The 12,111-nt window shown below is 47.4% G+C and overlaps 1 protein-coding gene across 3 annotated transcripts in view; it reads left to right on the top strand.

Moving 5' to 3' along the window:
• cemip (cell migration inducing hyaluronidase 1) overlaps positions 1-11,530 on the top strand; it is a 319,445-nt gene extending 307,915 nt beyond the window's left edge. For all 3 annotated transcript variants that reach the window (XM_072468761.1, XM_072468760.1, XM_072468759.1), the window contains exons 28-29: positions 2,554-2,651; positions 10,797-11,530. In XM_072468761.1, coding sequence (XP_072324862.1) covers positions 2,554-2,651; positions 10,797-10,924 — 226 coding nt within the window. In that variant the 3' untranslated portion in view covers positions 10,925-11,530. The remainder of the gene's footprint in view (positions 1-2,553; positions 2,652-10,796) is intronic.
• Positions 11,531-12,111: the final 581 nt, after the last annotated feature.

Raw genomic sequence — 12,111 nt, 5'->3', positions numbered from 1 at the left:
GCCCTCAGTGAGAGTGACTGCTGCCCTCAGTGGGAGTGACTCCTGCCCTCATTGAGAGTGACTCCTGCCCTCGGTGAGAGTGACTCCTGCCCTCGGTGAGAGTGACTCCTGCCCTCAGTGAGAGTGACTCCTGCCCTCAGTGAGAGTGACTCCTGCCCTCAGTGAGAGTGACTCCTGCCCTCAGTGGGAGTGACTCCTGCCCTCAGTGAGAGTGACTCCTGCCCTCAGTGGGAGTGACTCCTGCCCTCAGTGAGAGTGACTCCTGCCCTCAGTGAGAGTGACTCCTGCCCTCAGTGAGAGTGACTCCTGCCCTCAGTGAGAGTGACTCCTGCCCTCAGTGAGAGTGACTCCTGCCCTGAGTGGGAGTGACTCCTGCCCTCAGTGAGAGTGACTCCTGCCCTCAGTGAGAGTGACTCCCGCCCTCAGTGGGAGTGACTCCTGCCCTCAGTGAGAGTGACTCCTGCCCTCAGTGAGAGTGACTCCTGCCCTCAGTGAGAGTGACTCCTGCCCTCAGTGAGAGTGACTCCCGCCCTCAGTGAGAGTGACTCCTGCCCTCAGTGAGAGTGACTCCCGCCCTCAGTGGGAGTGACTCCTGCCCTCAGTGAGAGTGACTCCTGTCCTCAGTGAGAGTGACTCCTGCCCTCAGTGAGAGTGACTCCTGCCCTCAGTGAGAGTGACTCCTGCCCTCAGTGAGAGTGACTCCTGCCCTCAGTGAGAGTGACTCCTGCCCTCAGTGAGAGTGACTCCTGCCCTCAGTGAGAGTGACTCCCGCCCTCAGTGGGAGTGACTCCTGCCCTCAGTGAGAGTGACTCCTGTCCTCAGTGAGAGTGACTCCTGCCCTCAGTGAGAGTGACTCCTGCCCTCAGTGAGAGTGACTCCTGCCCTCAGTGAGAGTGACTCCTGCCCTCAGTGAGAGTGACTCCTGCCCTCAGTGAGAGTGACTCCTGCCCTCAGTGAGAGTGACTCCTGCCCTCAGTGAGAGTGACTCCTGCCCTCAGTGAGGGTGACTCCTGCCCTCAGTGAGAGTGACTCCTGCCCTCAGTGGGAGTGACTCCTGCCCTCAGTGAGAGTGACTCCTGCCCTCAGTGAGAGTGACTCCTGCCCTCAGTGAGAGTGACTCCTGCCCTCAGTGAGAGTGACTCCTGCCCTCAGTGAGAGTGACTCCTGCCCTCAGTGAGAGTGACTCCTGCCCTCAGTGAGAGTGACTCCTGCCCTCAGTGAGAGTGACTCCTGCCCTCAGTGAGGGTGACTCCTGCCCTCAGTGAGAGTGACTCCTGCCCTCAGTGGGAGTGACTCCTGCCCTTAGTGAGAGTGACTCCTGCCCTCAGTGAGAGTGACTCCTGCCCTCAGTGAGAGTGACTCCTGCCCTCAGTGAGAGTGACTCCTGCCCTCAGTGAGAGTGACTCCTGCCCTCAGTGAGAGTGACTCCTGCCCTCAGTGAGAGTGACTCCTGCCCTCAGTGAGAGTGACTCCTGCCCTCAGTGAGAGTGAGTGACTCCAGCATTGGAAACATTCGAGCAGGTTTTCTGAAATGGGATTTGCCTGCAATTCACCAGAAAAATTAGCATTTCAACTAGATTTTCCAACTATTAGTTTCAATGGACAGAAAATCCTGTCGACTCCAGAGATCCTGGGTGGGATTCTCCGGGAATTGGCGGGGCGGGCAGAAACGGCGCAGTGCAGTGCCGGAACCGCTCCGGCGTCGGGCCGCCCCAAAGGTGCGGAATCCCTGCACCTTCAGGGGCTAGGACGGCGCCGGAGTGGTTTGCGCCCCGTAGGCCGGCGTGGAAGGCCTTTGGTGCCGCGCCAGCCGGGGCCGAAGGGGCTCCGCCAGCCGGCGCGGGTCCACGCATGCGCGGGAGCGTCTGCTGTAATCATCCCTGCGCATGCGCAGGGTGGTTCACCTTCGCGCTGGCCGTTGCGTAGGCTTACAAGGCCGGCGCGTAGGAATAGAGTGCCCCCACGGTACAGGCCTGCCCGTGGATTGGTGGGCCCCGACCGCGGGCCAGGCCACCGTGGGGGCACCTCTCGGGGCCAGAACACCCCGCGATCCCCCAAGAACCCCGAAGCCCGCCCGCACCGCCAGGTCCTGCCGGTAAGCGACCAACTCCAATCTACGCCGGCAGGACCGGCAAAGAACGGGCGGGACTTCGGTCCATCACAGGCAGGAGAATCGCCGGGTGGGCCGCTGGTAGCGGCCGCCGACTGACGCGGCGCAATTCCCGCCCCCGCCAATTCTCCGGCGCCGGAGAATTCGGCAGCCGGCGGGGGCGGGATTTACGCCGCCGCCCCCCCCCCCCGGCGATGCTCCGACCCGGCAGGGGGGTCGAAGAATCCTGTCCCAAATTCCCAATGCCCGTTTCCACTGTCAAATTGTGGAATTTTACACGGTATTGCAAACTGGGTGTGGCCAATCGATTCAATGCAAAGCTAAAACTTGTGTGTTTTTGAGAATAAGCAATGAAGACTTTTCTTTCAATTCATTCCTTTGATTTGTAGAAATTTGTGAGTTTAGTTTGATTTCTGCTGTATTGACGACCTTTCTCATTGCAGCTCCATTGTTCTGGTGACATCCAAAGGACGACTAATTTCAGAAAGACCTTGGAACAAAGTTCTGACACAACTTGGAGCCACTAGTGTTAAACTAAAGGGTAATTACTGAGTTTTGTTTTGCAGTGAATTTGTTACCGATCGTTTTACCATTTAGACAATAAGCTACGCCAGCGCAGTATTTGTGAGGTGGGGGGGGGGGGGGGTGTACCCCAAAGGTGCGTTGAGGAAACCCTCTGGGAAGGACCCATTAAGGCTTTACCCGCCAATTCTCCAGAAGGGCTAATTTCCCCTGGGCATTTTGCATGAGCTGGGCACCATCCAACAAAGATGGTTCTGCCAGGTTTACCCTTATAGATAATCTGAAAGAGTTGGAAGGAAACAAAACATTTCTACCTCCAGAATGACTATTTAAAATACCTACACCGAGTCCCACATGGAACACCCCTCACGCTCCCGATCCTCAGGAGACATCCCAGACCACTGACCCTCCCAGGGGACCCCGACCACCGACCAGAATGTTCCCCTCCTTCCCCCATTCCCCCGCACTTATGTGTGGACCCGACCCACATGCAGCAGTTCAAAAAAGCACTGACCATCGTTTTCCAATTTAATTTGAGGTATGTCAAATTCACAGTCATCTGGATTTGGTTCGTCACTTTGAGTTAGAATCATTAAAATCTCCTTTTTCTCTCCTTCCCTTTCAAAGTATCTTTTAAGCATATTCACATGACACACCCGGTGAGTCATCCCTAATTGCAAACAATACGAATGGAATTCCTTTATCCCAATCCTCTGGATAATCTTGACAATACGCCCTCAACATTGTCTTTCATAACTGATGTCACCTTTCTGACGCTCCCTGTGATTCTGGATGGTACGCAGTTGATTGTTTTATTCCTAAACTATCCATAACTTCTTTGAATAGCCTGGAGGTAAAATTTGATCCTTGGTCCGATTGTATTTCTGTGGGTAGTCCATATCTCGTAAAGAATTTGAGTAACTCCTCCACAATCTTTTTAGCTGTAATATTATGAACTGGAATGGCCTCTGGAAACCTAGGTGACACATCCATTATAGTCAAAACATATTGATTCCCACTTTTTGTTTTAGGAAGCGGTCCTACGCAATCAATTAGGACCCTTGTAAAAGGTTCCTCAAATGCTGGAATGGGTATTAAGGGCGCAGGTTTTACCACTGCTTGAGGTTTCCCTATCACTTGACATGTGTGACATGATTGACAAAATTTAACTACATCTTTATGTAGTCCAGGCCAATAAAAATGTTTTTGGATTTTAGCTTGAGTTTTCCTTATTCCCAAATGACCTCCCACTGGTACCTCATGTGCAACTCACAACATCTCCTTTCTATACCCTACCGGCAATACTACTTGATGAACTTCTGCCCACTTTTCATCTGCCTGCATATGTAAAGGTCTCCATTTTCTCATCAAGACATCACTTTTACAGTAATAACACTCTGGTATACACTCAGATTCCTCTTCCATATATGCTTTCTGATACATTATTTTTATTTCTATACTACACAATCCAGAAAAATCCCAGGATATTCGTCCTTCAACACCTCAGTTGTCTGAGTTTCCACTGGCTTATCAACCACAGTAGGCATCACTCCCACCTGCGATCCAGCTATATCATTGCCCAAGATAAACTATTCCTGGACAAGATAGTTTTTCTATTGCTCCTACTACTACTTCACCACTCTTCACTGGATTTTCCAATCTTACCTTCTATAATTGAACACTACTCCTCTCACCCTATATTCCACATATTACCACCTTTTCTGGCAACATAACTCCTCATCTGTTACCATTAAAGATTGACTAGCTCCCGTATCTCTTAAAATTGTGACTTCTTTACCTGCTCCTCCTGATACACATGAGTAAACTTTACCCACACAAGTAAATTCTTTAAAGAGATCTGGCACCTTCTTATCAATCACCTCTTGATCAGGCTGTGCAATCTTTTGCACCTCCTTCGCTTCACTTGGGCTTTCCTTTCCCACTTTAACAAACCCCACTGTCTTATCCTGTTTTACCACATCAGCCTTCCCAGTGCTTTTCTTCAACCACCAACACTGTGACTTTACATGGCCTAGTTTATTACAGTGAAAACATTTGAAATGTTTCATTTCTTTTCCACCCTCCTGGATTTCTTTTTTAATCTGAGGTACACTTAGTATCTCCCATCAGATCACCTTTGCCTCTACCACTTGAGTATTTCTCATGTCCCCAGTTTCTATCCCTTACAGGCTGAAACTGATGTCAGAAACCAAGCTTTGATTTATGAACTAATTCATAATCATTTGCCATTTCTGCTGCTAACCTCGCAGTTTTAACCCTCTGTTCATCCACATGAGTTCTCACTACATCAGGAATTGAATTTTTAAACTCCTCCAAAAGCATAATTTCTCTGAGAGCTTCATACGTTTGGTCTATTGTCAAAGCCCTTATCCACCTATCAAAATTACTCTGTTTGAGCCTTTCAAACTCTATGTATGTTTGACCAGGTTCTTTCCTTAAATTTCTAAACCTTTGTCTGGAGGCTTCAGGCACCAGTTCATATGCACCTAAGATGGATTCTTTCACCTCCTCATATGTCCCAGATACCTCCTCCGGTAGTGATGCAAACACTTCACTAGCCCTACCTACCAGCTTTGTTTGAATCAGTAATACCCACATGTCCTGTGGCCATTTCATTTGTTTAGCCACCTTCTCAAATGAAATGAAAAAGGCTTCTACCTCCTTCTTGTCAAACCTTGACAATGCTTGGACATATTTAAATAGATTCCCACCAAGTCTTCGACTTTGATGCTCTTTCTCACTATCCTCATCACTATCATCCAACTGTACGTTTCCCTTTATGCCTGCCAATTTTAACTGAGTGTCATGTTTCATGGCCATATTCTGAAGTTCAAACTCTCTCTCTTTATCTTTTTCCCTGATCTGTATCTCCCATTCTCTTTCTTTTTGTTCTGCTAGGGCTATTCTTTCTTTTCTTCTTTCTTCTCTCTCCTTTTCTTTTTCCTTTCTCTCTCTTTCTTTTTCCTCTCTATCTCTTTCTCTTTCTTTTTCTTCTCTCTCTCTTTCGTATTCAACCTGCTTTAATTCTTTCTCATGTTCCATTTGTTTAAGTTGTAACTGAATTTTTGCCATTTCCAATGAGTCAAACTGTGTCTCAGGCAACGTTAAATGCTTAGCCATCGCCATAATTACCTCATCTTTTCGCATTTTGTCAGGTAATGTTTTTGCCAAGTCTAACAATCTGCTTTTAGTCTCTGTCCGTAAGGTACTGCATGGGACCGTCTCCACCCTGAAAAACTTCTGAGCCTCTGAAAGAGCCATTGTCCACAACACACTCCCTACTTAAACTAGACTACCACACCTGATAAACAACCACAATATGCTCACCCCTCACTGTCTTTAAGTTCACTAAGCCAATCCAATAGGTAGACTTTTATCCCCCATCGAGCCCCCAATTTGTTATGGGCCAGGGTTTAGAGAACCCCAAAGTGTGTCATGGAGTTCACCTGACCCACAACTTTTAATAGATTGTGGTATGCGGAGCACACGGCTCACTCTACAGGTGTGGTACAGCAGAAATGGAAAAGTATTTTTCAAAGCAAAACAATGTTTATTCTATGAACTCAAGTTAACCTTTTTAAAACATACAGTGAACATCTTAGCAACCATTAATTCAAATACCAACCCCCAAAGAATACAACACTAAGTAATCCTTTAAGCTTTCCTTCTAACATCCATATGACTTAAAAGCACCTTTTAACAGAAGCACATTAGGTTTACATACTACTGAGAAAATTTATAATTCTGAATTCACCAAATGATCAAGAGATAGTCTTTTGATGGCAGAGAGAACAGCAGTACACCTGCTTGGTCTGGCTTCAGCTCCAACACTGAAAACAAAACTAAAACACACCCTGCAGCCTGCTCAAAAACAAAAGTAAAACGCTGACAGACAGCCCAGCTCCACTCACACTCTGACATCACTGCAGTAATATGAGCAGCCAAACATTTCTTAAAGTGACATTCTCATGACACAGGCCCCACCCAATATGGCACCCAGCCACACCCATAGGATGAGATGAAGAAAAAAAAACCTGGATACTGTCAGCAATCTATTCTCCCTTCCCCCCTCCCCAACTACTTCCTCTCAAACTATAATCTCTCCTCGCCATTCCCTTCCCCCACCATTCACACCTTCTAGGCTCCCAGAAACCTGCCTAAACAGATCCAATATGCCACAGCCCCTTCTCTCATCTCACTCCTGTTCATTAGCTAAACCCTGCCTGCTAGTGAGGTAGCTCCCCAACCGGGGCCTACACCCAATGAGTCAAAGAAAAGAACCAAAACTCCCTCACCCCCTCCCTCTGCAAAGGAATAACCCAATCCCAAACCCATTAACATCCCCATCTTCTATTTTGGGCCATGTATTACTCTGATTCCTACCGTAATCCATATTCCCAGCTCCCTCTGTCCCCTCCTCCACTCCCAAAAATATCTACTCCCTCAATATAGAATCATAAATTTCAATTAACCATATCTATATACAAAAAGAAAAACCTTATAACATCCCCAAACAGTCTCACCCCAACCAACATAAAAGTCCCATTCAAACCCCTCAGTTCAGTCCAAGGCATTGTGCTTTAACGAAGGCCTCCGTTTCCTCCGCCATCTCGAAAAAGTGATCTTTGGAACTGTGCATGACTCTCAGCACAGCGCTCTTAAACCGTGTCAACATTGCCCTGTTAAAGGCCGTACGCCTCTTTGCCAACTCTGCCACAATATCTTGGTCTACTCGAATACTGCTACCTTCCCATCATACCTCTCGATTTTCTTTGGCCCTTTTCAAAATCCTTTCCTTCATCCGATAGCTATGCAAGCACAGTATCACCACTCGTGCTGGCTCATTCGCCCGGTCCTTCACCCAGAGCGACTGGTGAGCCCTGTCCAGCTCAGGCTCTGCCCCCCACCCTCCCGCACTCCGGCAAGCTCGTGATCCTGAGGTTCTGCCTCCTCGACCTATTCTCCAGGTCCTCGGCCTTAGACCTCAGTCCATTGTTCCTGACCCCCACCACCAACAGCTCAGCTTCCAGTGAGGCGATCTGGCCACTGTGCGCGACAAGGTCCCCTTCACCCCTTTTGCACCTCTCCAGGCTCCCGCACTGTCTCCGAGGTCTTTCTCAATGCCCCCTTTATCGGGTCCAATGTGTCCTCCACAGACTTTGTGAGGGTCTCCATCATCTCCCTCCCTTGCCTCTCAAAATGCTTGCCGAATTGTCTCTAAAACTCAGCTGCCACCCAACGAGCCTGCCTCTGCCATCTTTGTTTCCAACGCACCCCGCACCTTCCCCAGCTCCTCTGAAGGGCTACTGCTCATAACCTTCTTTCCAGTATTCCTTTTTGAAGCCGTTGACATATTCTTGTAAAGAACTAGTAAATGGGACTGTCCACAAATTACCTCTGGGAACCGATATAAAAGCTAAAAACCGAGGGTTGTGATGGATGCTACTTTGCATGCAATCTCCTTCTACACCGGAAGTCTCTGCTATTTGCTTTTTAATCTCTTGACTGATGCAAATATGCAACAACAGTGATTTGCTCAATTTGTTGATTTAGATGTTGGAACAAGTGCAATTCTCATTAGGTGATACATAGATTCATAGAGTTTTTATAGCACAAAAACAGGCCCTTCGGCACATCGTGTCTGTGCTAGCCTACAAACCCCTATCTATTCGAATCCCATTTTCCAGCACTTGGTCAGTAGCCTTGTATGCTCTGGCGTTTCAAGTGCTTATCTAAATGCTTCTAAAATGTTGTGAGGGTTCCTGCCTCCACTACCCTTTTAGGCACTGAGTTCCAGATTCCTGCCAGCCTCAAGCTTTTCCTCAAATCCCCTCTAAATCTCCTTACCTTAAATCTAGCCCCCTGATTATTGACCCCTCTACTAAGGGGACAGGTCCTTCCTATCTACCCTATCAACGTCCCTCATAATTGTGGAGGCCGTCTTTGCTCAGTCGCAGAGCATGGGAAAATTCCTGCTTTGTATTCACATGTACCTGATGATGTTGGAGGGAAATGTGACCCCCGGCATCTGTTTAGCTAGTTCTGAAAATGTTGCAGTGTTTTGGTGTGCACTGGCTGACATCTGGTGGCAGACGGTGGATTCTGGGCTCCAGTTTGCCATACTCTCCAAAGCTGAAAAATATCACATCTGACTGGCAAGCCGTCGCTCAGATCCACGGTATCTCCTGACTCGTGCTGCGTTCCAGTTCCACAGCAGCCGCCAGTGTTCCTGCACTGAACCTGTGTCCCTGCTTCGTATGTAACCCTGGACATTGAAGGCTTGAACATGAGCCATTACCATCCTGAGAATTTCAATTGGTCCCCCAGCATTTACAACCTTTTACTGAACGAGAGTTCCAGATTCCCAGTCCCCTTTGTGCAGAGGAATTACTTCCTGATCTCACTCCTGAGTGGTCAGACCAATTTTGAGACTATGTTCCCTCGTTCTGGATTCCCCCAAGCAGAGGAAAAAGCTGCCCTGGGTCTAAGCTCAACATCTTTGTGCCCGTGTTATGGTGCAATATCATCCAATTTAGTAAAGTAGTGGCCCGCTCCCTCCTCCCACCGTAAAGAGAAAGGTCTGACTGGTGTTTGCAAGCTTTGAGCTTCGTCATCAGACTTCCTCAAAGGGAATGCAGAAAACTGCTCAGATAAGAATTGGAAATTATTGGTATTTTATGGAGTGAGAAGGAACAGACAAGCCTCCTCCTAACTCCACAAAACAACTGTACCCTATTGCTACTAGCACTCCTGACCCCACCTATAATATTGTGTTCAGAGAGAATATATGTTCATGAGTAAATGGCCAAGATGTAAGCTTTGTGGCCAGCAGACATTGTTCTGAGGAGCTTTCAGCTCAGCTAGCAGCATGTGGTGTGAAGAAGCTGCAGCTCTACTTTTCTGTTAACAATAGCTGTTGAATCTTTGTTGTAAATCTGTATGCTGAACAATTTGGTACAACTTCAATTAACCCAAACCTATGTTTAGTTTACCTGTCTTGTGTGAGATTGATAAACACAGAAATACAACACTCTGCAACACAAGGGCAGCATGGTAGCACAGTGGTTAGCACTGTTGCTTCACAGCACTAGGGTCCCGGCTTGGGTCACTGTCTGTGTAGAGTCTGCACGTTCTCCCTGTGTCTGCGTGGGTTTCCTCCGGGTGCTCCGGTTTCCTCTCTCAGGTCCCGAAAGATGTGCTGTTAGGTAATTTGAACATTCTGAATTCTCCCTCTGTGTACCCGGAATGTGGCGACTAGGGGCTTTTTGCAGTAACTTCATTGCAGTGTTAATGTAAGCCTACTTGTGAGAATAAAGATAAAGATTATTATTATGCCCCCTCAATCGTCTCTGCCCACCATCCCACCCCGAACCTGCAATTGCCTCCTCTTCCCCCACCATGCCCCTCAATCGCCTCCCACCTTCTCTGCCCTGCGCCCAATTGCCTCCCCTCCCCTCCCCACTCTCTCTCTTCCACAATCTCCTTTTCCCCCCACCCCACTCTTTCCCCTCCACACCACCCCCAGTGCCTCCCATTAACCCCCATCCCCAATCTCTTCCCTTCCCCACTGTGCCCCTCAATCTCTCTTCCCTCCTCTCCCATCTCCTCAATGAAACATTAAACCAAGGCTCCATCTGCCCTTTCAGATGGACAGAATATCCCAGGCCATTATTTTGAAGAGACGGAAGGGGAGGGGGCGGAGTGGGGGGGGGGGGGTGGGGGGTGGGGGGGATTCTCTGTTTCCCTGGCCAATATCTAGCCCTGGGATTAACTGATTATTCAGTTTGTAGCTTGTTAAGAGGGCTCACTGGGGACCAAGATGCCCGTTGCATTTTCCTGTATCATGAAAACAATGACTCTTTAAAAGTTCAAATGACTTTTAATGTGAATCATTCTGAGACGTTGGCTCAATATTAATTCTGTGTAATAGTGTAAACTAGATGGAGTGACTAAACAGACCGCTGTACCCACCTACCAACTTTGGTTTTGACAATTTCCAATGGTCCATTTGAAACTATCACAAAAAGTCAAGATCTGCCTGCTGCAGGATTTTGAGGTGTTGTTGCATGTTTAATTAATGAATGTTTGTTTCCATCATTGTTTTATTTTCACGGCTGTTTTTCTGCTCATTATGTGATTTCAGATTATCTGGTATTTGTGGGATTCAAGGGAAGTTTCAGGCCTGACTGGGTAAAACTCGTCTTTGGTGAGGAAATGGCGAAGCTCCACGAAGTTATCCCGATCCCTGTCATAAACAAGTTGAAACTATGAGCAATCCCACTGGCCGAGTGTGGGCCTAGCTAAAGAGGGTTGAACTTGGAATTACTACTGATTTTTAAAAAGTGGTCAAAGTTGCGAAGGTTATTGCAGCGGAACAGCCCATTTCTCATTGTGCTTACCTGTCCATCCACTAGGCTTGTTTCACAAGCTGATACTATTTGTAGACTGCATTTGTCAACACACTCTATCTCAGACTGCTCCTTACTCCCGAAATAGCTGGTCCTTTTTCGGATGTGTACACTTTTCCGTGTTTTGTCTGTTGAGGTGTTTTCAATCTGTTGGCCTCACCAAAGATTTATTTTCTGTTGTAGGGATGTTTCTATTTATTTATTAAGACACTATAGAATATGACACCAGGGCACCAGTATAACTGTATTGTAAAACATTCGTATATTTTCCATATAACTTTGTCCAGTAAAACTGCAAAAGTGGATATGCTATTTTAAACATTAGCTAAGATTGTAATTTATTCAAGTTGGGGGTTATTTCTGAAAGAGGGAATCTTTGCATTAAAGAAATGTAATTTACAACTGGCATTTGTATAAATTACAAAGATTGTATAAGTGACGTTTCATAATAAATGTAAAGTTAAATGAATTTGCAAAGGCCTCCGTTAAATGCTGCACGTTTTTTAAAACCTCCCGTACATGGCCAAATGTCTGACTGGTGTGTGTGTGGGAGGGGGATTTGCGATGCATAAGCTGGCTGCTCACCATTCTACAAAGGCCCAACTTTAGAACTTATTCAGTAGCTGTGAAGCACTGAACACGCTGAGGATGTAAAGGACACGGCAGGAAACATCATTCAGATGTTTCTCCCCAGAAAATAGTAACATCCGCCCTGTTGGATCTCTCCGTAATTATTCTATATCCGGCAAGTTCCGGATCTCTCCCAAATATGGCGAGCATATCATTAGCCCTCAATTGCATTCATTTCCATCTCATCAGCAAGATTGACTTTGAATGTAATGGCCTCCCGGGAATTAACTAGCTCCCCAGCGAGAAATCACACGGGCGTTGTTTACTACTGAATTTTTAGAACGTGAAGCTGCCGAAAAGGCTGCTGTGTGGAAGTGAAGATGTGAATAGCCCTTTCCCTATTCCAGGTGCAGCTCAAGGGCACCGGAGCTGCTGTCCCAGTGCTCGGGTGCAGTGGGGATGGGGTGGGGGTGGGGGATT

Source organism: Scyliorhinus torazame, chromosome 12 (assembly GCF_047496885.1).
Source record: "Scyliorhinus torazame isolate Kashiwa2021f chromosome 12, sScyTor2.1, whole genome shotgun sequence".
In the NCBI taxonomy this organism is placed as follows: Eukaryota; Metazoa; Chordata; class Chondrichthyes; order Carcharhiniformes; family Scyliorhinidae; genus Scyliorhinus; species Scyliorhinus torazame.
Note: the sequence above shows the minus strand (reverse complement) of the source record. Positions and strands in the feature narration are given on the sequence as shown.